This window comes from Salvia miltiorrhiza, chromosome 2 (assembly GCF_028751815.1).
Source record: "Salvia miltiorrhiza cultivar Shanhuang (shh) chromosome 2, IMPLAD_Smil_shh, whole genome shotgun sequence".
NCBI lineage: Eukaryota > Viridiplantae > Streptophyta > Magnoliopsida > Lamiales > Lamiaceae > Salvia > Salvia miltiorrhiza.
Window position 1 is genome coordinate 36501902 of NC_080388.1, and position 22604 is coordinate 36524505.

General features: G+C 41.4%; 4 protein-coding genes across 4 annotated transcripts; 2 read left to right on the top strand and 2 right to left on the bottom strand.

Annotated features, from left to right (window-relative positions):
• Nucleotides 1–280: 280 nt before the first annotated feature.
• LOC131008386 (uncharacterized) lies at nucleotides 281–895 on the bottom strand. The gene has a single exon (XM_057935270.1). The coding sequence runs from the start codon at nucleotides 893–895 to the stop codon at nucleotides 281–283; it is 615 nt and encodes a 204-aa protein (XP_057791253.1).
• Nucleotides 896–4136: 3241 nt separating this feature from the next.
• On the bottom strand, nucleotides 4137–4751 carry LOC131008387 (uncharacterized). Its single transcript, XM_057935271.1, has one exon. The coding sequence runs from the start codon at nucleotides 4749–4751 to the stop codon at nucleotides 4137–4139; it is 615 nt and encodes a 204-aa protein (XP_057791254.1).
• A 10803-nt stretch (nucleotides 4752–15554) lies between these two features.
• Nucleotides 15555–16493, top strand: LOC131008388 (uncharacterized). Its single transcript, XM_057935272.1, has 2 exons — nucleotides 15555–16155; nucleotides 16207–16493. Exons 1-2 carry the CDS (start codon nucleotides 15555–15557, stop codon nucleotides 16491–16493), a joined length of 888 nt encoding a protein of 295 aa, XP_057791255.1.
• A 1555-nt stretch (nucleotides 16494–18048) lies between these two features.
• Nucleotides 18049–19248, top strand: LOC131012235 (xyloglucan endotransglucosylase protein 1-like). Its single transcript, XM_057940151.1, has 3 exons — nucleotides 18049–18390; nucleotides 18471–18664; nucleotides 18746–19248. Exons 1-3 carry the CDS (start codon nucleotides 18118–18120, stop codon nucleotides 19116–19118), a joined length of 840 nt encoding a protein of 279 aa, XP_057796134.1. The 5' UTR covers nucleotides 18049–18117; the 3' UTR covers nucleotides 19119–19248.
• The last annotated feature ends 3356 nt before the right edge of the window (nucleotides 19249–22604 follow it).

Sequence of the window (22604 nt, forward strand, 5' to 3'; positions counted from 1 at the left end):
AAGATCAGTCACTGGACTTCAGTCTTCATTCTTCAATACTTTGCAATTTCAGTCTAAGCTACAAAGGAACTAAAATACTTAAGTCCCGGTAGAGAAGAGTCTATGATATTCTTATAGCAGTATTGGTATCATCAAAATCAGGAGGTTGGATATTTCTTTTGTGTCCTAACAACAGCTCTGCAGAAGATATTATTGAAAGAATGTAGAAACAAAAATGAATACTGCAACACTACTACTTTTGTGACCTCTGCCTTTGATGTGGATGTATCCTCGCAATTCTTTAAACAAAGAATCTCTTGAGCATGTTGACATTCCATGGACGCGGCAAGGGCAACCCTGTCTCATCCACCAGCTTGTAGGCTCCTCCTTTAAGTACTTCGGAGACTATGTATGGACCCTCCCAATTAGGTTCGAATTTTCCAACAGCCTTTAGCACGTATGCTCTTTTTAGTACAAAATCTCCTCTTTCGAACTTCTCGAGATTCACTTTTTTGTCATGTACGGCCTTGACAATGCTTTTGTACTTTGCAGATCTGATTTGTGCCAGCTCGTGCTCTATGTCGATCATGTCCAATTCTATCTTTCTTAATTCCTTGTTTTGCTTCTCAGAGTAGGTTTGGATTCGGTGGGAGGTTGATCGGGCTTCAACTGGAACGATGGCGTTAGAGCCATAGACCAGTGTGAATGGTGCCTCATATCGACAACATATGTTCCTCCAGATGAACCGCTCTATCGTCAAATCCTCGATTTTACTAACGGCCTCTACTTCGGCCCACTTGGAAAAATAATCCACTACCACTATCAAGTGGCACATGCCTCCCGGAGCCATGGGCAACTTTCCCACAATATCAATTCCCCACTTGTCGAATGGGCTCGCAGCGTGCATGATTCCCATTTTCTCCCCTGGGGCGTTTATCCTGGATGCGCGTTTCTGGCAACTTATGCACTTTCTGACAAATTCACGGGCGTCCTTGCCCACCTGGGGCCAAAAGAATCCCGCTTGATGAGGACTGAAATATGCTTGGACTTGACAGGGAATTACTACAGCAGCGCAGCTCGACTCTCGGTTCGATTAAAGAGCGAAGCTCATGTAATAGGGGCTTGGGCCCAATTATTTAGGGCTAGTGGGTTAATGGGCCCTTACTTTCTCCCTTTCCTATAAATAGCTCCTTTTAGCTCTCATTTGAGAGGATAGTCATTTCTCTTAGCCTACAACTTGTAAACTGTAAAATACTCTCTCGATTATAGTGGAAAATCCCCAAAACCCCCGTGGACGTACGTCTTCTCGACCGAACCACGTAAATCCGGTGTCGTTTACTGCTTTCTAGTTTAGGTGTTGGTTTCTCGTTTCACCAACTGGCGCCGTCTGTGGGAAAATCGAGCTAAGGCGTGAGATTCATTGCCAGTCACTGTTCATCACTGGATTCCGCCATGTCCTTTGGGCTGGGATAGCTCTTGATTTACCAAACTATTTTGTTCGGGCACTTTCTCCAAACTGGAGAAATTTCGACATGTGGCTATTACGTTTACTCATTTGTTTATTTATTATCGTTTGAATTGGAGGAATAAAGTTCTAACTTATGATATAGACACCTAGGGCAGAGTGCTAATTGTGGGAGATTCTTGTTGCTGAAGAAACCTCAGTTTTTAATACGAGTTTTCATGCCTTTTTGAAAACACGTTATTTCAAACAAGGGATAAATAGTAACAGATCATGGAGCAATATTGTAAAATCAAAATGTTGATTTCTGTGGACGCGTGGTGGTTGTGTATATACTTTTGTTATTATCTAGGCACTGAGGCTGTAAAAGAACGTTTAGTAAACTATTGATTGCTCTGACGGGTGACGGGTATTTCTCTGCTCTGACGGGTGACGGGCATTTCTCTGCTCTGACGGCGATGGGTATTTCTCTGCTCTGACGGGTGACGGGTATTTCTCTGCTTTGACGGGGTGACAGGTATTTCTCTGCTATGATTGGTGACGGGTATTTCTCTGCTCTGACGGGTATTTCATTTCTCTGATCTGACGGGTGACGGGTATTTCTCTGCTCTGACGGGATGACGGGCATTTCTCTGCTCTGATTGGTGACGGGTATTTCTCTGCTCTGACAGGTATTTCTCTGCTCTGACGGGTGAAGGGCATTTCTCTGCTCTGACGGGTGACGGGTATTTCTCTGCTCTGACGGGCGACGGGCATTTCTCTGCTCTGACGGTGACGGGCATTTCTCTGCTCTGATGGGTGACGGGTATTTCTCTGCTCTAACGGGCATTTCTCTGCTCTGACGGGTGAGGGGCATTTCTCTGCTCTGACGGCGACGGGTATTTCTCTGCTCTGACGGGTGACGGGTATTTCTCTGCTCTGACGGGTGATGGGCATTTCTCTGCTCTGATGGGTGACGGGTATTTCTCTGCTCTGATTGGTGTCGGGTATTTCTCTGCTCTGACGGGTGACGGGCATTTCTCTGCTCTAACGGTGACGTGCATTTCTCTGCTCTGATGGGGGACGGGTATTTCTCTGCTCTGACGGGCATTTCTCTGCTCTGACGGGTGACAGGCATTTCTCTGCTCTGACGGCGACGGGTATTTCTCTGCTCTGATGGGTGACGGGTATTTCTCTGCTCTGACGGGTATTCTCTGCTCTGACGGGTGACGGGCATTTCTCTTGCTCTGACGGGTGACGGGTATTTCTCTGCTCTGACGGGTGACGAGTATTTCTCTGCTCTGACGGGTGACGGGTATTTCTCTGCTCTGACGGGTGACGGGCATTTCTCTGCTCTGACGGGTGATGGGTATTCTCTGACGGGTATTCCTCTGCTCTGACGGGTGACGGGTATTTCTCTGCTCTGACGGTGACAGGTATTTTTCTGCTCTGACGGGAATTTCTCTGCTCTGACCGGGCTGCTCTTACGGGAATTTCTCTACTCTGACCGGGCTGCTCTGACGGGTATTTCTCAACTCTGACCGGGATGCTCTGGGCGAATATTTTCAGCTCTGCATGAGACATTTAGTACAATTCTTTGTAGTTATGCTAACTTTGCGTGTTAATAAATTCATGGATATTTACAAGTTTACAACCCGTATCTCAAAGGGCTCTCACCGTGTTTTTACTAATATTCGTGTTTAAGAATTCTTGTAGCACAGGGCAACTAAATTTGGGAAAGCTTTGAATAAAATATGGGAACCGCCATATCATGAAAACGGTAAACCACTTGTAAGTGGTAATCCAGGTACTTCGCTGAACTTTATCTCGTGGAGGCATGTGAGCATGAGGGGGGAGTATTATGCTTTATCACTAGGCAAAATTACGATCTTAGGATATTTTATGGGAACATGTAAGCATGATAGGGATTTGGGAAATATTCTACTTCTTTACTTGGGCAAAATCATGATTTATATGATATTTGATGGGATTTATGTAATCACAACATCATCTTCGAAGCTGCACACCTTCTGCATATGTGCTAGGGCTTGAAATGCAACTTGAATTATGTTACTTGGGAATTGTAGTTATGCGAACTCTCTCACAATCATCACAAGCATGAGCACCAAACACACACACTTGACATGTTTTTGCGAGGCATGCACATGTCACCAGAGGGGGGGAGTAGGGTGTACACCCACAACCAGCAGAGGAATCAATTCAATCGTAAGCCGCAAAAGTCGGATGCATCCTCCGAATCATCAAAACTCCGCGTAGAGGGTTACTGTTCAATTGTAAGCCGCGAAAGTCGGATGCATCCCCAGGATCATCCAAACTCCGCGCAGAGGGTTACTGTTCAATCGTAAGCCGCGAAAGTCGGATGCATCTCCCGGATAATCCAAACTCCGTGCATAGGGTTACTGTTCAATCGTAAGCCGCGAAAGTCGGATGCATCCCCCGGATCATCCAAACTCTGCGTAGAGGGTTACTGTTCAATCGTAAGCCGCGAAAGTTGGTTGCACCCCCCGGGTCTTCCATGCTCCGCGCAGAGGGTTACTTTTGAATCGTAAGCCGCGAAAGTTGGTTGCACCCCCCGTGTCTTCCATGCTCCGCGCAGAGGGTTACTACTTAACCGTAACCAGAAACAAAAATGAATACTGCAACACTACTACTTTTGTGACCTCTGCCTTTGATGTGGATGTATCCTCGCAATTCTTTAAACAAAGAATCTCTTGAGCATGTTGACATTCCATGGACGCGGCAAGGGCAACCCTGTCTCATCCACCAGCTTGTAGGCTCCTCCTTTAAGTACTTCGGAGACTATGTATGGACCCTCCCAATTAGGTTCGAATTTTCCAACAGCCTTTAGCACGTATGCTCTTTTTAGTACAAAATCTCCTCTTTCGAACTTCTCGAGATTCACTTTTTTGTCATGTACGGCCTTGACAATGCTTTTGTACTTTGCAGATCTGATTTGTGCCAGCTCGTGCTCTATGTCGATCATGTCCAATTCTATCTTTCTTAATTCCTTGTTTTGCTTCTCAGAGTAGGTTTGGATTCGGTGGGAGGTTGATCGGGCTTCAACTGGAACGATGGCGTTAGAGCCATAGACCAGTGTGAATGGTGCCTCATATCGACAACATATGTTCCTCCAGATGAACCGCTCTATCGTCAAATCCTCGATTTTACTAACGGCCTCTACTTCGGCCCACTTGGAAAAATAATCCACTACCACTATCAAGTGGCACATGCCTCCCGGAGCCATGGGCAACTTTCCCACAATATCAATTCCCCACTTGTCGAATGGGCTCGCAGCGTGCATGATTCCCATTTTCTCCCCTGGGGCGTTTATCCTGGATGCGCGTTTCTGGCAACTTATGCACTTTCTGACAAATTCACGGGCGTCCTTGCCCACCTGGGGCCAAAAGAATCCCGCTTGATGAGGACTGAAATATGCTTGGACTTGACAGGGAATTACTACAGCAGCGCAGCTCGACTCTCGGTTCGATTAAAGAGCGAAGCTCATGTAATAGGGGCTTGGGCCCAATTATTTAGGGCTAGTGGGTTAATGGGCCCTTACTTTCTCCCTTTCCTATAAATAGCTCCTTTTAGCTCTCATTTGAGAGGATAGTCATTTCTCTTAGCCTACAACTTGTAAACTGTAAAATACTCTCTCGATTATAGTGGAAAATCCCCAAAACCCCCGTGGACGTACGTCTTCTCGACCGAACCACGTAAATCCGGTGTCGTTTACTGCTTTCTAGTTTAGGTGTTGGTTTCTCGTTTCACCAACTGGCGCCGTCTGTGGGAAAATCGAGCTAAGGCGTGAGATTCATTGCCAGTCACTGTTCATCACTGGATTCCGCCATGTCCTTTGGGCTGGGATAGCTCTTGATTTACCAAACTATTTTGTTCGGGCACTTTCTCCAAACTGGAGAAATTTCGACATGTGGCTATTACGTTTACTCATTTGTTTATTTATTATCGTTTGAATTGGAGGAATAAAGTTCTAACTTATGATATAGACACCTAGGGCAGAGTGCTAATTGTGGGAGATTCTTGTTGCTGAAGAAACCTCAGTTTTTAATACGAGTTTTCATGCCTTTTTGAAAACACGTTATTTCAAACAAGGGATAAATAGTAACAGATCATGGAGCAATATTGTAAAATCAAAATGTTGATTTCTGTGGACGCGTGGTGGTTGTGTATATACTTTTGTTATTATCTAGGCACTGAGGCTGTAAAAGAACGTTTAGTAAACTATTGATTGCTCTGACGGGTGACGGGTATTTCTCTGCTCTGACGGGTGACGGGCATTTCTCTGCTCTGACGGCGATGGGTATTTCTCTGCTCTGACGGGTGACGGGTATTTCTCTGCTTTGACGGGGTGACAGGTATTTCTCTGCTATGATTGGTGACGGGTATTTCTCTGCTCTGACGGGTATTTCATTTCTCTGATCTGACGGGTGACGGGTATTTCTCTGCTCTGACGGGATGACGGGCATTTCTCTGCTCTGATTGGTGACGGGTATTTCTCTGCTCTGACAGGTATTTCTCTGCTCTGACGGGTGAAGGGCATTTCTCTGCTCTGACGGGTGACGGGTATTTCTCTGCTCTGACGGGCGACGGGCATTTCTCTGCTCTGACGGTGACGGGCATTTCTCTGCTCTGATGGGTGACGGGTATTTCTCTGCTCTAACGGGCATTTCTCTGCTCTGACGGGTGAGGGGCATTTCTCTGCTCTGACGGCGACGGGTATTTCTCTGCTCTGACGGGTGACGGGTATTTCTCTGCTCTGACGGGTGATGGGCATTTCTCTGCTCTGATGGGTGACGGGTATTTCTCTGCTCTGATTGGTGTCGGGTATTTCTCTGCTCTGACGGGTGACGGGCATTTCTCTGCTCTAACGGTGACGTGCATTTCTCTGCTCTGATGGGGGACGGGTATTTCTCTGCTCTGACGGGCATTTCTCTGCTCTGACGGGTGACAGGCATTTCTCTGCTCTGACGGCGACGGGTATTTCTCTGCTCTGATGGGTGACGGGTATTTCTCTGCTCTGACGGGTATTCTCTGCTCTGACGGGTGACGGGCATTTCTCTTGCTCTGACGGGTGACGGGTATTTCTCTGCTCTGACGGGTGACGAGTATTTCTCTGCTCTGACGGGTGACGGGTATTTCTCTGCTCTGACGGGTGACGGGCATTTCTCTGCTCTGACGGGTGATGGGTATTCTCTGACGGGTATTCCTCTGCTCTGACGGGTGACGGGTATTTCTCTGCTCTGACGGTGACAGGTATTTTTCTGCTCTGACGGGAATTTCTCTGCTCTGACCGGGCTGCTCTTACGGGAATTTCTCTACTCTGACCGGGCTGCTCTGACGGGTATTTCTCAACTCTGACCGGGATGCTCTGGGCGAATATTTTCAGCTCTGCATGAGACATTTAGTACAATTCTTTGTAGTTATGCTAACTTTGCGTGTTAATAAATTCATGGATATTTACAAGTTTACAACCCGTATCTCAAAGGGCTCTCACCGTGTTTTTACTAATATTCGTGTTTAAGAATTCTTGTAGCACAGGGCAACTAAATTTGGGAAAGCTTTGAATAAAATATGGGAACCGCCATATCATGAAAACGGTAAACCACTTGTAAGTGGTAATCCAGGTACTTCGCTGAACTTTATCTCGTGGAGGCATGTGAGCATGAGGGGGGAGTATTATGCTTTATCACTAGGCAAAATTACGATCTTAGGATATTTTATGGGAACATGTAAGCATGATAGGGATTTGGGAAATATTCTACTTCTTTACTTGGGCAAAATCATGATTTATATGATATTTGATGGGATTTATGTAATCACAACATCATCTTCGAAGCTGCACACCTTCTGCATATGTGCTAGGGCTTGAAATGCAACTTGAATTATGTTACTTGGGAATTGTAGTTATGCGAACTCTCTCACAATCATCACAAGCATGAGCACCAAACACACACACTTGACATGTTTTTGCGAGGCATGCACATGTCACCAGAGGGGGGGAGTAGGGTGTACACCCACAACCAGCAGAGGAATCAATTCAATCGTAAGCCGCAAAAGTCGGATGCATCCTCCGAATCATCAAAACTCCGCGTAGAGGGTTACTGTTCAATTGTAAGCCGCGAAAGTCGGATGCATCCCCAGGATCATCCAAACTCCGCGCAGAGGGTTACTGTTCAATCGTAAGCCGCGAAAGTCGGATGCATCTCCCGGATAATCCAAACTCCGTGCATAGGGTTACTGTTCAATCGTAAGCCGCGAAAGTCGGATGCATCCCCCGGATCATCCAAACTCTGCGTAGAGGGTTACTGTTCAATCGTAAGCCGCGAAAGTTGGTTGCACCCCCCGGGTCTTCCATGCTCCGCGCAGAGGGTTACTTTTGAATCGTAAGCCGCGAAAGTTGGTTGCACCCCCCGTGTCTTCCATGCTCCGCGCAGAGGGTTACTACTTAACCGTAAGCCACGAAAGTTGGTTGCACCCCCCGGGTCTTCCATGCTCCGTGCAGGGTGTTCTCTTAATCGTAAGCCGTGAAAGTTGGTTGCACCCCCCGGGTCTTCCATGCTCCGTGCAGGGTGTTCTCTTAATCGTAAGCCGTGAAAGTTGGTTGCACCCCCCGGGTCTTCCATGCTCCGCGCAGAGGGTTACTTTTGAATTGTAAGCCGCGAAAGTTGGTTGCACCCCCCGGGTCTTCCATGCTCCGCGCAGAGTGTTCCAGCCGGCAAGGAGGAAAGCAGCAAAAGAATGCACACAAAGGAGGGAAGCAGCAAAGGAATGCACATAAAAGAGGGAAGCAGCAAAGGAATGCATACAAAGGAGGGAAGCAGCAGAGGAATGCTCTGCCACCGTCCGTGATCCCAATGCTCTGCCACCGTCCGTGACCCCAATGCTCTGCCACCGTCCGTGATCCCAATGCTCTGCCACCGTCCGTGACCCCAATACTCTGCCACCGTCCGTGATCCCAATGTTTTGCCGCCGTCCGTGATTCCAATGCTCTGCCATCGTCCGTGATCCCAATGCTCTGCCGCCGTCCGTGATTCCAATGCTCTGCCATCGTCCGTGATCCCAATGCTCTGCCGCCGTCCGTGATTCCAATGCTCTGCCATGATTCCAATGCTCTGCCATGATTCCAATGCTCTGCCATGTGATTTCAATGCTCTGCCATGATTCCAATGCTCTGCCATGTGATTTCAATGCTCTGCCGTGATTTCAATGCTCCGCCGCAATTTCAATGCTCTGCCATGATTTCAATGCTCTGCCCTACTCTACGGGCTACACTATTTTGCACCTCTGCTCTATGGGCTGCTTTGATCTATTCTAATCGTTGCTCAGCGAGAAATAAGCCGCTTTTTGGCGTGCTACTGTCATCCATCGGTCTTCTCATGCGCTGGTTTTCTTACACGCGGATTATCTATTGGTCTTCTCACGCGCTGGATTTCTTACGCGCTCAACAACAGGGTATATTGTTCAGACTCGACAAATATTTATGATGGGTTTTCTCACATGATCAGAGTATCATATTTCTCAACTTCGACATGGGTCTTCCTATGTTATTCGGGTATTCTTGCAACGGTCTTCTGATTCATCCAACACAAAGCATTTATATTGCTTATCTATGCAAAGGATGTCCTGGCCCGTTTGTCGTCCTTATATCTCCCATGCTCCCTTCTTTCCTTTGGCGAATCATGGGCATGATGGCGCTTGTGGACCCTGTGTTCTTGCTTCCCAGATGAGTACTCTTGCTCCCGTCCCTCTGACCTTCTACTCTGATGCGACCTCTCTAACCGATGCGATTTCTCTGATCGGTATGATTTCTCTGCCCTGTGAGATCTCTCTGACCTCTGCGCTTTTTCATTCCTCTGAGACTTCTCCCTCAAGGTATCCTCCAGGTCCTTGAGCTGATTCTTCAGTTGTGATACTTAGTTTTTCAGTTTTGCGTTCTCCCTGGGTCTTTCCTCCTCAAACATGGGAGTGATAGAGCGACTATCAGATTCGTCTACCCCTTCCTTCCTGACGATGCTACTCAGCATGACACGGCTCCCCTCTGGCCGTCTTTCCGATTTCCTCTCAGCAGGGAACCTCTGTGTTTCCTTGGGCATTGCGGTTTGTTTATTGGCGAGTTGATCATTCACCTCCAGGCAGCGGGAGGTGGATTTTCAGTGCCCTGTTGGTTGAGCACTCCCAGTAGAGGAGTCGTGGCGGGGACAGTCGATAGCAGCGGAGTCCCTAGTGCTTGGCGTACAGCAGCATAGTTAAGCAGAGTCATCATTTGTTCTGCCAACACGAAGTTCAGCGGCCCACCACCAGATGTGGGGACTAAACCCTGCAGTTCGGATCTAGGGACCACCAGAGCAGATCTCTGGGAAGTGATGTTCTGACCCGTCAGTGGGGTGGCGGAGGTGTTGTGGAAACCCGGAGGTGTAGTGAAAACAGTGCTGGCTGGCAGACCGTTGAGCAGCGAGGTGGGTATCTCAGTGCGGGCACCAGAGCTGAGCCCGGTGTTGTCGAACTCCTTCTCGAGAGTGCGGCGAGCATCAGAGGAATCCATAGTACCTACATGTAAAAAATATGAGAAAAACCATTGAATAAAAACAAATCGGACCATCCTTTGTCAGAGGAATCCGTAATACGAGGTGTTCCCGAACACTGGCGCTAAGGCCATTATGAGATCCCATCAGAAATACCCCCGTGTACTAGAAAATAAACCCAGGACACGGATTTAAACATAGGCAGAGGGAACAACGGAGATTTCCCCATAGATTCGGATTCAAACTCAGTAGAGAGAACATGTTACCCGATAAATCAACCATGAAAACCCAAAAACACAAAAAACAGAGCACCAATCAAGAGATCGTTAGTGAAACATGTTAGATTCATCAGAAAAATAGAAATCATGCGAGAAAACATAATAATCGCACATAATTATCATGGCAACCCGGAGAATAATCGCAAATCAACATCCAATTTTCAACTTCACCCACTTTCCCAACATGCACATGCGAAGGAAATCATAAAAACCCACGGATCTTATGAGTTTGTAAGCAGATCAAAGTGAAAAACATGTCTATCGGTCCAGATTCACTTGGGTTTTCGAAACAACGGATCAATTGGAGCCTGCGCACGCAAATCCGTCCGCAATTGCAGATCTGCATGCGCAGGTGGTCGAAACTCACGCCTTAACTCATATTTCCCACAGACGGCGCCAGCTGGTGAATCGTGAATGAACAGGTGGAGATTTAATCGGTGAATTATTGTTGAATTATAAGTTTTACCTAGTGTTGGAACGTGAAGATTGAGAGAAAGTAGCTAAATTACCGAAAACACGAGTGGAATTGCTATTGTATTCAAAGTAGAGAGCGTGTGTTACAGAGTGTGGTTGCATGGGTATTTATAGATTACATGCCAGGGGCAAAATAGTAACTTCATCTCTAAAAACATGCTCTCCGCGTGGTCGAGGGCATAATAGTAAATTTGCCCATAGGCGGGCGATTCCTCTACTCTGTCGCGTGGGCCGATCACCCTTCTGTTCTTTAGTGACTTCTCTGGCGAGGGTCATTCCTCTGGTGAAGATCATTCCTCTGGCGGGGGTCATTCCTATGGCGAAGACCATTCATCTGGCAATGGTCATTCCTCTGGCGAGGGTCATTCCTCTAGCGAAGACCGTTCCTCTGGCGAGGTCCGTTCCTCTGACCCTAGTGGGTCCTTTGTCCGCGTTCATTCCTCTGCTCCGCATATATTACTCCACATCAAATATTAACCATTTATTTTTAAAAATAATTTATTTTATTCTACAAGAATGCAATATATTTACTAGAGTTCATAATTTCCTTACAAAAAACTAAGGTGAAAATGGACCATTAGTGAACTTTTTAATAATTATATTACAAATGTACAAGTTGTATCAAATTAATAATAATGTTATGGTAAGAAATATCCATTAGTAATAGTGAAAAACAATAATTTTTCACTCAATATTATTTCAATAAATTAGTTAATTTTAACTGTTTTGAACGAAATTACCCTCGTCCTTCACTCTTGTACGTACAAAACGTCATGATGCCCAATTTTGTTTGTTACTTACTCTTTCTCGCTCAAACCCTAAATCTCCGACGGGCTGCTCTCTTTCTCTATACATCTCCGATGAGTTATTTTCTCTCTTTATCTCCGACGAGTTGGTCTCATTATTCTCTCTTTGATGATGGCTCTTCTCTGATTTTTCTTCGGCGCCGCCTTGGAAATCATTTTCTACAGAATCAGGTGAAAATATGAGTTCTAAGAGTTCAAAGAGTTCCATAACTACGAGAGTTATGAGATGCAAATCCAGATCTAAGAAGATATGGAACTAATGGAACGAATTCGTACCATCCGTTCTAAGATTTTTCGTGTCCGCCGAAGGAATGGTATCCGTCGGACATATCGCGCGTTCGTACCAAGTGTAGCAGTAGATATTTTTTGGGCAGGCTTCCTCATAATGTGTGTCAAGAACTAGAATTTACCGGCACAACTAGTGGTATCAGTTTTAAATTATTGTAGATTTAGATTTGCGAGATTTTATTTTATTTTGAGTTATTTGTGAGATTTGTAGTTGGATTTGTTGTAAAATGATGAAGATGAATAAAATCTTGTTTCGAATTTGTGTTATTTCATATTATTTTATGTTTATTCGTACCATTCGTCCCAAGATATGTCACGATAACTCTTAAGGACGAATGGTACGAATATGCCATTTCATACCATTCGTCACAAGGCCTGGTCGCGCCAGGTGTTGGCACGACTGGTACAAAATGACATATTCGTACCATTCCTCCCAAGAGACGTTGTGTCAAATGTTGGGACGAATGGTACAAAATGACCTATTCCCACCATTCGTGCAAGGTTTGTCGGGTAAGTGTTGGCACGAATAAGCCATTTTGTATAATTTGTGTCAGGTTTGTTGCGCAAGTGTTGATACGAATAGACCATTTCACATCATTCGTCCTAACGATCTATTCGCACCATTTGTTCCAAATTATTTCTCGCGAGAACTTGGAACGAATGGATTCATACCATTCGTCCTACAAAAATTGCACAATTTTTGTCCAACAAAAAAAATCATAACATTTCGGTTTTTAACAATAAATCCAAGTACAATTGACGAACACAATTTGAATCAATATTTTCTTATATTCTTCATTTTTCATCAAATCTAATCACAAATCAAATGACCAAATCAACGCAAAAACTAACATAAAATCTTTAAAATCTAACTAAATCATTGTACTAATTCTGTATTTTCACTTGAGAAGATGTGAGAAAGTCTTCGTTTAATAGCTGAGATGAATCACGGGATGGTTGGAGACTGTTTTAATTTCTTCCCCACCCTAATAAGTCTTTGTCCTCGCACTTGGCGTGAATGGTACTAATGTATCTTTTTGTACCATTCCTACCGCGTATATGTGTGACTGATCTTGGAACGACTAACACGAAAGGTGCTAATGGTTTCATTCACACCGTTTGTGCGAGCCTTCGCACGATAGATCTTGGAATGGGAGAAATGGATAGCGGTAATAGGTGCAGTGGCACCATTCATTCCTCTAGTTGGTGCGACGGATCTTGGTGCGGATGGTATGAAAGGGAGGGATTTGGCGACGATGGCGCGGTGGTGGAGTTCCCCGAATTTTGGTGAATAGGATGGCAACATCGACATTCGGGTGAAAGATGATTATACCTGTTGTTGACGAAGACGTAAAGGTAGTCATCGTGCGAGGGAGAGAGAGAGAGAGAGAGAGAGAGAGAGAGAGGAGGGAGTCGCTGACTAGAGAGATAGAGTGAAAGAGTGGTCGTTGATTGTTGTGAAAGAGACAGTGCGAAAAGGGAAATGTGAGGAAGAAAGAAGAAGGTAGATTTTTGTGCGTACACTTCAAGGGCAATTTTGTCCATAATACTTAAAGTTGGCTATAATTTATTAAATAATATTGAGTGAACAAGTATTGATTTCGACTTTCTCTTTTGGCTAGTACAAAAATCGTCTCTTATTAATATTATATTTTCAATGTAGCACACTTAACTAATTATGAGTAAAATAATATGAAGCTCATGCTTGACTTGTTTATCTCAAGAAGCTTCATAGAATGAAATCATATCAAATCAAAATATTAATAAAATATTCACATATATTAATAAAGAAATAGGTCATATGGTATGAGCTATTGAGTACACATGTTAAGAAACGAATAGGTCATGTGACATAAGCACATATGTTTATAAAATATTCACATATGTTAATAACATTTTAACCCTAGTTATATAGGTGATAAGATATGAGCACATATATTAAGAGACGAAAAATTTATAATAAAACGAGAGAGAAAAATTAATTATATTTTAGATTATATTTGTTAAATAAATAAGAGAGAGAAATAAAAATATTTTTTATGTGAAAGAAGAAAAAATTATTTATGAATTATAATAATATTGTTGTAGATAATGAGCTATGTGAAAATGTTTTGATATATAGTACTCCCTCCGTCTTAATAATGAAGACACACTTTATTTGGGCACGGAGGTTAAGGTGAGGTAGTTTAGGGAATAAAGTGTATTTGATCCATATCATTAGTGTATTTGATGATTGCTGTTTAGAGAATTTCTTTATTTTCATTTTAAGTATAAATTGATTTTTAAATTTATAAAATTCTAAAATTTCAATTATTTTAATTACATTAAAAAAAATCAAAATTCTCCACTGCCACCGGCCCCTAGAAGAGCGGCGAACAACCGCCACCCAATGCCGGCCATCGGCGCCTAGCTAGCCCCACCGCCGTACCCAATTCTGGAACCCCAAAACCCAAAATCATACCCAATTCTGGAACCCAAAACCATACCCCCAATTCTTCATCGGCAAGAAATAAATCATCGCTGCAAATTTAGATCCCAAAATGAAATTAGCATCTCTGCCTTGTGAGTCGAGAAATTGAGGTATTTAATTTACAGAACGTATCTGGACTAGGGCTCAACATCGGCGGCAGAGGCGGTCCCCTTGGAGGCGACGTTGCGTTGGTGGTGGCGGTGTCGTTGCCTGAAATTGAAGAAGAGGGTCCGTGGGAAATATGAGATCTAGGGTTTGGAGACGGCGCTGCGGTGGGAGATGGAGAGCGGAGGGAGTATTAGGTGGAACGATTGTTTGAGATTTTGTTTGATTCCAAGAGGGAGACGGCCGATTTGGGGTCTTTGAAGATGGCTGTGAACAGCGGTCGGAGAAGGAGAAGAGAGGGGGAGGGAGGCGTCCACCCTATTTCCAAACGACAGAGAGAGAGGGCGAGATGAGGGTTGATACCGCCGGCCTTCGTGGGGCGGCGCCGTGGCCAGGGCGACGGCGGCACCAAGAGAGCCAAGAGAGAGAGGATGACTGAAGAGAGGGAGGCGGATGAATGAGAAGGATTTAGGGGTTTGTTAGTCTTTTATACCTTAATTAATGATTGTTAAACCCTAATTCTTTCCTTATTTAGAAGTGTGTCTTTATTATTGGGACAGCCCAATAAAAAAAGTGTATCTTCATTATTGAGACGGAGTGAGTAATTTTTTATTTTAAAAAGTAACTTATTAAAACGAATATCAATACTAATATCTTATTGAGACATCAAAAGACTCTTCTTCATAAATAATCTTGGGTTCAATCTATCTGCATATAGTGTAGAAGTCCCGTTTAAAATTATTTATTAATTATATTTAGATAGCTCTTAGAGCATCTCCACCGGCACGGTCGAAAGGAGTCTCGATCCGGGGCGCTGGGAGGGCGGCTGCACTGGAGACCCACCCTGATGCGAGGCGGTGTCTTAGCGAAGACCCGGGGCGACGCGCCCCATTTTAAAAAAAAATCGAAATTCATTTTTTAAATTCAAAAAAGCCGTTGCAATTTTTTTTTAAATTCGACCATTGTTATTTTAAACGGCTATTTTTTTGTTTTTTTTGTTTTTTTTGTTTTTTTGTTTTTTTTTTTTCCTTTTTTCCCTTCTATAAATACCACTCTTCCACAATATCAAATTCACCACTTTCTCAACTACAATTCTCTCTTTAAAATTTTTTTAATCCCAACAACAATTCTCTCTTCTACATTTTTCTTGTAATGAATCGCGAATTCGATGAATACCTCGAGCAACAAGGCGGTTCGAGGCTTCCAATGATGGAATTTGCTCCATTTTCGCAAACCTCCAATGTCTTGGCTACGGGAAATCTTCCCACGCTGGCGGCGAACACCAACGTCCAAGAAGAGTCGGAGGCGGTGAGGCCGAAAGCCAAGGGCACCTGCGCTTCATATTCTAGCGAGGAGTCCGAGCTCGTGGCAATCTTGTGGGCGGAGGCAACCCACAATCCTATTTTGGGGACCTCCCAAAGGTTGCTCCAATATTGGGGAGCAATCGCGGAGAAGTTCAACGCCCTCAGTGAGTCGGGAGCGCCGCCGCAAAAGCTGGAACATCTCAAGTCCCACTTCGCCCGTGTCCAAAAGGAGACGAAATTCTTCGAGGGCTTCTACAACACTTGCAAGGAGAATTGGGGGAGTGGTATGAGCGACGATCAAATCACCCAACAAGCCCAAACGATGTTCGAGCCGAATTTCAAGAAGCAATTCTCCTACATCAAAGCTTGGAAAGTGCTTCGCGAATGCGAAAGATTCATGTCGCAAGCCGGGGATGTCCACTCTGCAAAGAAGTCGAAGGGCTCCGATGGTGGAGCAACCACCACTTCTTCGGAGCCGAGTGTCACGACGAGGCCCCAAGGCCAAAAAGCGGCAAAGCGAGACAAGGGCAAGGCGAAGAAGGAAGAAGGGTCTTCGGGAGGAGGTTCGACGTTCTCCAACGCCCTCGAGAAGGTGGCCAAAAGCATGAAGGAGCATGCACTCAAAACGGGGGAAATCGCTGAGGTCAAAAAAATGCAAGCCGAGATGAAACGAGAGGAGATGGATATGAAGCTTTTGAACAAGGACACGACGAGTATGACGGAGGTACAATTGACCTTGCACAACCACCTAGTCCAAGAAGTTCTCAAGCGTCGATGGCTTATTTAAATTAGGAAATTATTGTTATTTTTAATTTTATTATCGTATTTTAATTATGTTTTTAATTTTATTTTAATTATTGTAATGTTTAATTTTATTTTTAATGAAATTGGAAATTTAAAAATAGGGTTAAGGTGCAGATAGACACCTCAAGTGAAGGCCCTTAGAGCATTTCAGTCCTCTTACTAACTGTGTGTGCAAATTGGCCCTCGAACTCAAAAAAATGGTGCAGATCGCCCCCTCTGACTTAACACCGTTATGGGCCGTTAGTCAGAGGGGGCGATCTGCACCGTTTTTTTGGAGTTCAGGGGCTAATCTGCACCTTTTCCCTTTTTAGAGTTCGGGGGCTAATCTGCACACCGTTCATTAAAAAAAATCACATCTCATCTTCTCCGACCAACTTTTCCGGCGTCAATCGCCGTCAGATGAGGAAAATCACGAAATCAAGTTCCCAAGCCCCAAATCGGGAATTCCAAATCGGCGTCATTGCTCCCGAAAATCACATAATCGAAATGGAAACTCGAATTCTTCCTCGAACGTCACCGCCCCCCAATTGCAAAATCACCCCCAACAAATCGAACTTCGCCTCGCCGTAGGCGGTGATCGTGACCCCAATCGAGATCGAGATCATGTTGGCCATGGTCTCTGATTTGAAGGCGTCCTTCTTCAACAGCGCGCCGATAGTGTAGATGGCGACGGGCATCGTCGGCCTTTATCACCGGATTTCGCCGGATTTGAGAGAAAGAGGCGACTCCTTATCGAGAAAAGCTAGGCGACTCCTCATCGAGAAAAGCCAGGCGGCGGGTTCACCGAATATTGCGGCGGCGATTTCCGACGGAATGGGAGAATTAGGGCTCATCCTTGACGCTAAGCGTGTGCAGTCGAGCGAGCTCCGAGGTTTAGGGCCCAAGAGAGAAAGAAAGGGGCGACGCCCTCCGCCGGCCTCGCCGGAGCTTGAATCAGCGACAACGACGATCAAATTTTGAGCAAGAGAGATGAATTAATTAAAAAGTTAAAAGGTGCAGATTAGCCCCTGAACTCCGAAAAAATGGTGCAGATCGCCCCATTGACTAACGGCCCATAACGGTGTTAAGTCAGAGGGGCCGATCTGCACCGTTTTTTTGAGTTCGGGGGCCAATTTGCACACACAGTTAGTAAGGGGACTGAAACGCTCTAAGGGCCTCCACTTGAGGGGCCTATCTGCACCTTAACCCTTAAAAATAAAAGCATAGAAATATGAATTTTGTGGAAAAAAAATTCTAAGACACCCTCTAAACACTAATGCATTGGAGAGGGATGTGTCTTAGGTGGAGACCACCATCTAAGACATCCCTTAGGTCACCATGCATTGAAAATACTCTTTAGAGTTTAAATGGTGAAATCATAATTAGGCAGACGCATCCCGCGTACAAATCTTACGCGTGAACAGATAAAAGTTGGGTTTTCGCCCGTTTCAATCCAGCTCAATGCTAACCTTTTTTTCCAATCCACCACGGATACTTGCTTTTACTCCAGCTGTCTTTCTCACCCATTCTCTATATATATACACCACTTCTCTCATTTCATTTTTCATCACACCACCAACCAACCATTTTTCTCTCTCTCACTTCTTCACTCTTCAACAACAACAACAATGGCTGCTGCATTCTCTCCATCGCAAATCCTTCTACTCTCCATTCTCTTCACTGCTCTCACCTCCGCTTCCGCCGATTTCTACCGCGACGCCGAGATCACGTGGGGCGACGGCCGCGCCAACATTCTCGACGGCGGCCGCCAGCTCACTCTCTCTCTCGATCAATACTCCGGCTCCGGCTTCCAATCGAAGAATGAATACTTATTCGGAAGATTCGATATGCAGATGAAGCTCGTCCCCGGCAACTCCGCCGGAACCGTCACCACTTTCTTCGTAAGCTTAATTAATTCTTCTCGCAGATATATACATTTATTGAATTGTTTTAATTAATCGAGATTTATTTGGAACTGCAGTTGTCGTCACAAGGAGCCGGACACGACGAAATCGACTTCGAATTTCTCGGAAATTCATCTGGTGAACCCTACACCGTTCACACCAACGTTTACGCCGGCGGCAAAGGCGACAAGGAGCAGCAGTTCCGCCTCTGGTTCGATCCGACTTCGTCTTTCCACACCTACTCCATCGTCTGGAACCCCCAACGCATCATGTAAGGACAAAATTAACGCAACTTAATTTGATTTTGTGTTGAATGAAATATTAATATTAATTGTTGTTGGATTAATTTCAGATTTATGGTGGATAACATTCCGATCAGAGTGTTCAACAATCACGAAGCGATCGGGACTCCGTTCCCCAAAACGCAGGCGATGAGGGTTTACTGCAGCTTGTGGAACGCCGACGACTGGGCCACGCAGGGCGGCCGCGTGAAGACTGATTGGAGCAAGGCGCCCTTCCTCGCCGCCTACCGCAACTTCAACATCAACTCCGCCGCCTCTGATTCAGTCAATAGTGCTGCGACGTGGAAGACGCAGGAGCTTGACGCCCAAGGCAGAAACAGGCTCAGATGGGTGCAGCAAAAGTATATGGTCTACAACTACTGCTCAGATTCCAAGAGGTTTGCTCAACGGATTCCACCCGAATGCAACCGCTCCAGATTTTGAACCATTTTTTCATTCAATTTTCATTCATTCATTCATTGATACCTTGTTTAAATTGTGTGTTATTGTGAGTACTAAAGAAATAGAGGGAATTTTTCTTCAAAAAATAAAATAAAAGTAGAGGGTTTTAATTTGTCCCATTTTGTACCGTATTGCACTTAGGGCATGTTTGTTTGCCAGGAAAGTAATGTGAATTGGGATTGTTATTCCCAGGAAAATGATTCCGTGGAAAATGAATCCTAATAGATTCATTTTCCAGTGTTTGGAAATACCAAAAATATTTATTAGTATTCTGGATTTGTATCATTAAATAAATATAATTAATCAATATATATAAGAATTAAATTATAATTTAATCTTTATAATAAATTTCTCTATAATTTTTTTAGTAACAACAAAGTACATTATTAAGGTTAATTATATGATTTATAATTCTAAAATTAAATTCAAATTTTCTTACATAATAATAATAATAATAATAATAATAATAATAATAATAATAATAATAATAATAAAGTGTGATTCATAGCTCTAAAATTTAATCAAGATTTGTTTATAATAATAATAATAATAATAATAATAATAATAATAATAATAATGTACATAAAGTATGATTTTTGTAGTTTTAAAAAATTAAATTAAGATTTTCTTAATAAAGTATGATCATAGTTCTAAGAATTAAATTATAATTTGCTTAAAATATTATTATTATTATTATTATTATTATTATTATTATTATTATTATTATTATTATTATTATTATTATTATTATTATTATTATTATTATTAATTTGATTCATAGTTATGAGAATTAAATTATTATTTGCTTAAAATAAATTATGAACTAATTAATCAATTAAATGATAATAATAATAATAATAATAATAATAATAATAATAATAATAATAATAATAATAATAATAATAATAATAATAATAATAATAATATAAAGTTGATACACAGTTACGATAATTACATTATAATTTTCTTAAAATAAATTATGAACTAATTAAATAATAATAATAATAATAATAATAATAATAATAATAATAATAATAATAATAATAATAATAATAATAGAAACATTAAATTCCAACTAAATAAAAATTATAATTTACATTTTATTATAAAATAATACAAATAAATAAGAATCCTGAGAATGAGGAAAAAGAATACCTAAGAAAAGCTAGGGAATAAGAATCCTGGAAAGTTGCACTACTTTCCTTGTTTTCAGGATTCTTATTACTTTCCTTGACTCATAAAAATTTAACCAAACACAGAAATTTAATATTTCGGAATCAGATTACTTTCCCAGGCCAGAATCCGTGCCAAACAAACATGCCCTTAAAGATATTATTAGCACCTTGCCTTCAAAAAGAGCAAATGACATCCTCGGTTCCAAATATGTACCACTGTGTACCATTCTTAATTCCTTTATAATTTATGGTGGTTTAGAATTGAGAGCTAAGTAGGAATACTAGCTAAATAAATAATTTCTCGTCAAATAAATATAAGGGTTAATTGCGTGTAATATCACGAACTTTGTTTAAAATTCATTTTCCCCACGAACTTTAAAAAATCCACAGATTATCAAATACTTTCAAAACTGTTCAAACTCCCCATATCAAACTTTTATGATAATTACAAGCCTACCCTATATTCATATAAAATTATAAAAAGACCCCCACATCTATTCAATATTTCTACAAAATAATAAAAGAACCCCAACATGATATTATTCAGATTAAATTATTCTTATGAGTTTTATATATTTATTTAAATTCGATTTTCAGTTTATTTATTTATTTATTTTTGAATTTTCATTTTATTTATTTTTTGAAAAATTTATTTCTATTTTATTTATTTCCAGTTTATTTATTTATTTTCTGAATTTTCAGTCTATTTATTTACTTATTTTCGAGTATTCAGTTTATTTATTTTCTGAAAAAATGATTTCCAATTTATTAAGTTTTCAGTTTATTTATTTATTTTCTGAATTTTCAGTTTATTTATTTTCTGAATATTCAGTTTATTAATTAATTTATTTTCAAATTTTGCAGTTTATTTATTTTCAAATTTTCAGTTTATTTATTTTCTAAAAAAAATTCCAGTTTATTTATTTTTAGATAATGATGTGAAAATTCATAAAATAAATAAATAAACTGAAATTTTTTTTAGAAAATAAATAAACTGAAAATTTGAAAATAAATAAATAAATAAACTGGAAAATTCGAAAATAAATTAATAAATAAACTGAAAATTCAGAAAATAAATAAACTGGAAAATTCGAAAATAAATAAATAAATAAACTGAAAATTCAGAAAATAAATAAATAAACTGAAAACTTAATAAATTGGAAATCATTTTTTCAGAAAATAAATAAACTGAAAACTCGAAAATAAATAAATAAATAGACTGAAAATTCAGAAAATACATAAATAAACTGAAAAATAAATAAACTAGAAATTAATTTTTCAGAAAATAAATAAACTAAAATTTCAAAAATAAATAAATAAACTGAAAATTCAGAAAATATATAAATAAACTGGAAATAAATAAAATAGAAATAAAATTTTCAGAAAATAAATAAAATGAAAATTCAAAAATAAATAAATAAATAAACTTAAAATTCAGAAAATAAATAAACTAGAAATAAATTTTTCAAAAAATAAATAAATTGAAAAATTGAAAATAAATAAATATATAAAACTCATAAGAATAATTTAATCTGAATAATATCATGTTGGGGTTCTTTTATTATTTTGTAGAAATATCGAATAGATGTGGGGGTCTTTTTATAATTTTATATGAATATAGGGTAGGCTTGTAATTATCATAAAAGTTGATATGGGGAGTTTGAACAGTTTTGAAAGTATTTGATAATCTGTGGATTTTTTAAAGTTCGTGGGGAAAATGGATTTTAAACATAGTTCGTGATATTACACGCAATTAACCCTAAATATAATTAAGAAGGATCGTATACTATGGTTCGCGTGTGTAGAAGTTCGAATCCAAAAAATACTCAACTTAAATACTAATGCTTTTATTTTTGTAAAATCTAAGCCCACGTTTGGTTGGGTGTTTTTAGAGGTTGGAAATGGATTCAATTAATTGAATCCATTACTTGATGTTTGGTTTGAGTAATGAGTTAACCATTACCCTTACTTGAGGGTAACCCAATCACCCAATTTATTACCCCTCAAAATAGAGGGGAAACAAAAGAAAGGGAATCCCTTATTAATGATTCATTTCCATTGTTTAACCAAACACTCAATAAATGTAATAGTTATTGTTACCATTCCACTCCTTTATTTGATTCCATTCTCTTTCCATTCCTCTATTAATGATTAGTGCTGCTATAAGTTTGGAGCGGTCCGGTTAAGCCCAAGCCCACTGGGCCAATAAGAAACATTGGGTTCGGGCCGAGTTGGCCACAAAATTTTGTGAGAATTTCCGTCTAGTAGTGAAATTATGCACCACCATTTTTCA

Coding starts and splice junctions, on each gene's coding strand:
- LOC131008387 (XM_057935271.1), bottom strand. CDS start 4,751: ATGGGAATCATGCACGCTGCGAGCCCATTCGACAAGTGGGGAATTGAT.
- LOC131008388 (XM_057935272.1), top strand. CDS start 15,555: ATGAATCGCGAATTCGATGAATACCTCGAGCAACAAGGCGGTTCGAGG. Junction 16,156..16,206: donor GAAGTCGAAGGGCTCCGATG/GTGGAGCAACCA, acceptor CGAGGCCCCAAG/GCCAAAAAGCGGCAAAGCGA.
- LOC131012235 (XM_057940151.1), top strand. CDS start 18,118: ATGGCTGCTGCATTCTCTCCATCGCAAATCCTTCTACTCTCCATTCTC. Junction 18,391..18,470: donor GAACCGTCACCACTTTCTTC/GTAAGCTTAATT, acceptor TTGGAACTGCAG/TTGTCGTCACAAGGAGCCGG. Junction 18,665..18,745: donor TGGAACCCCCAACGCATCAT/GTAAGGACAAAA, acceptor GATTAATTTCAG/ATTTATGGTGGATAACATTC.
- LOC131008386 (XM_057935270.1), bottom strand. CDS start 895: ATGGGAATCATGCACGCTGCGAGCCCATTCGACAAGTGGGGAATTGAT.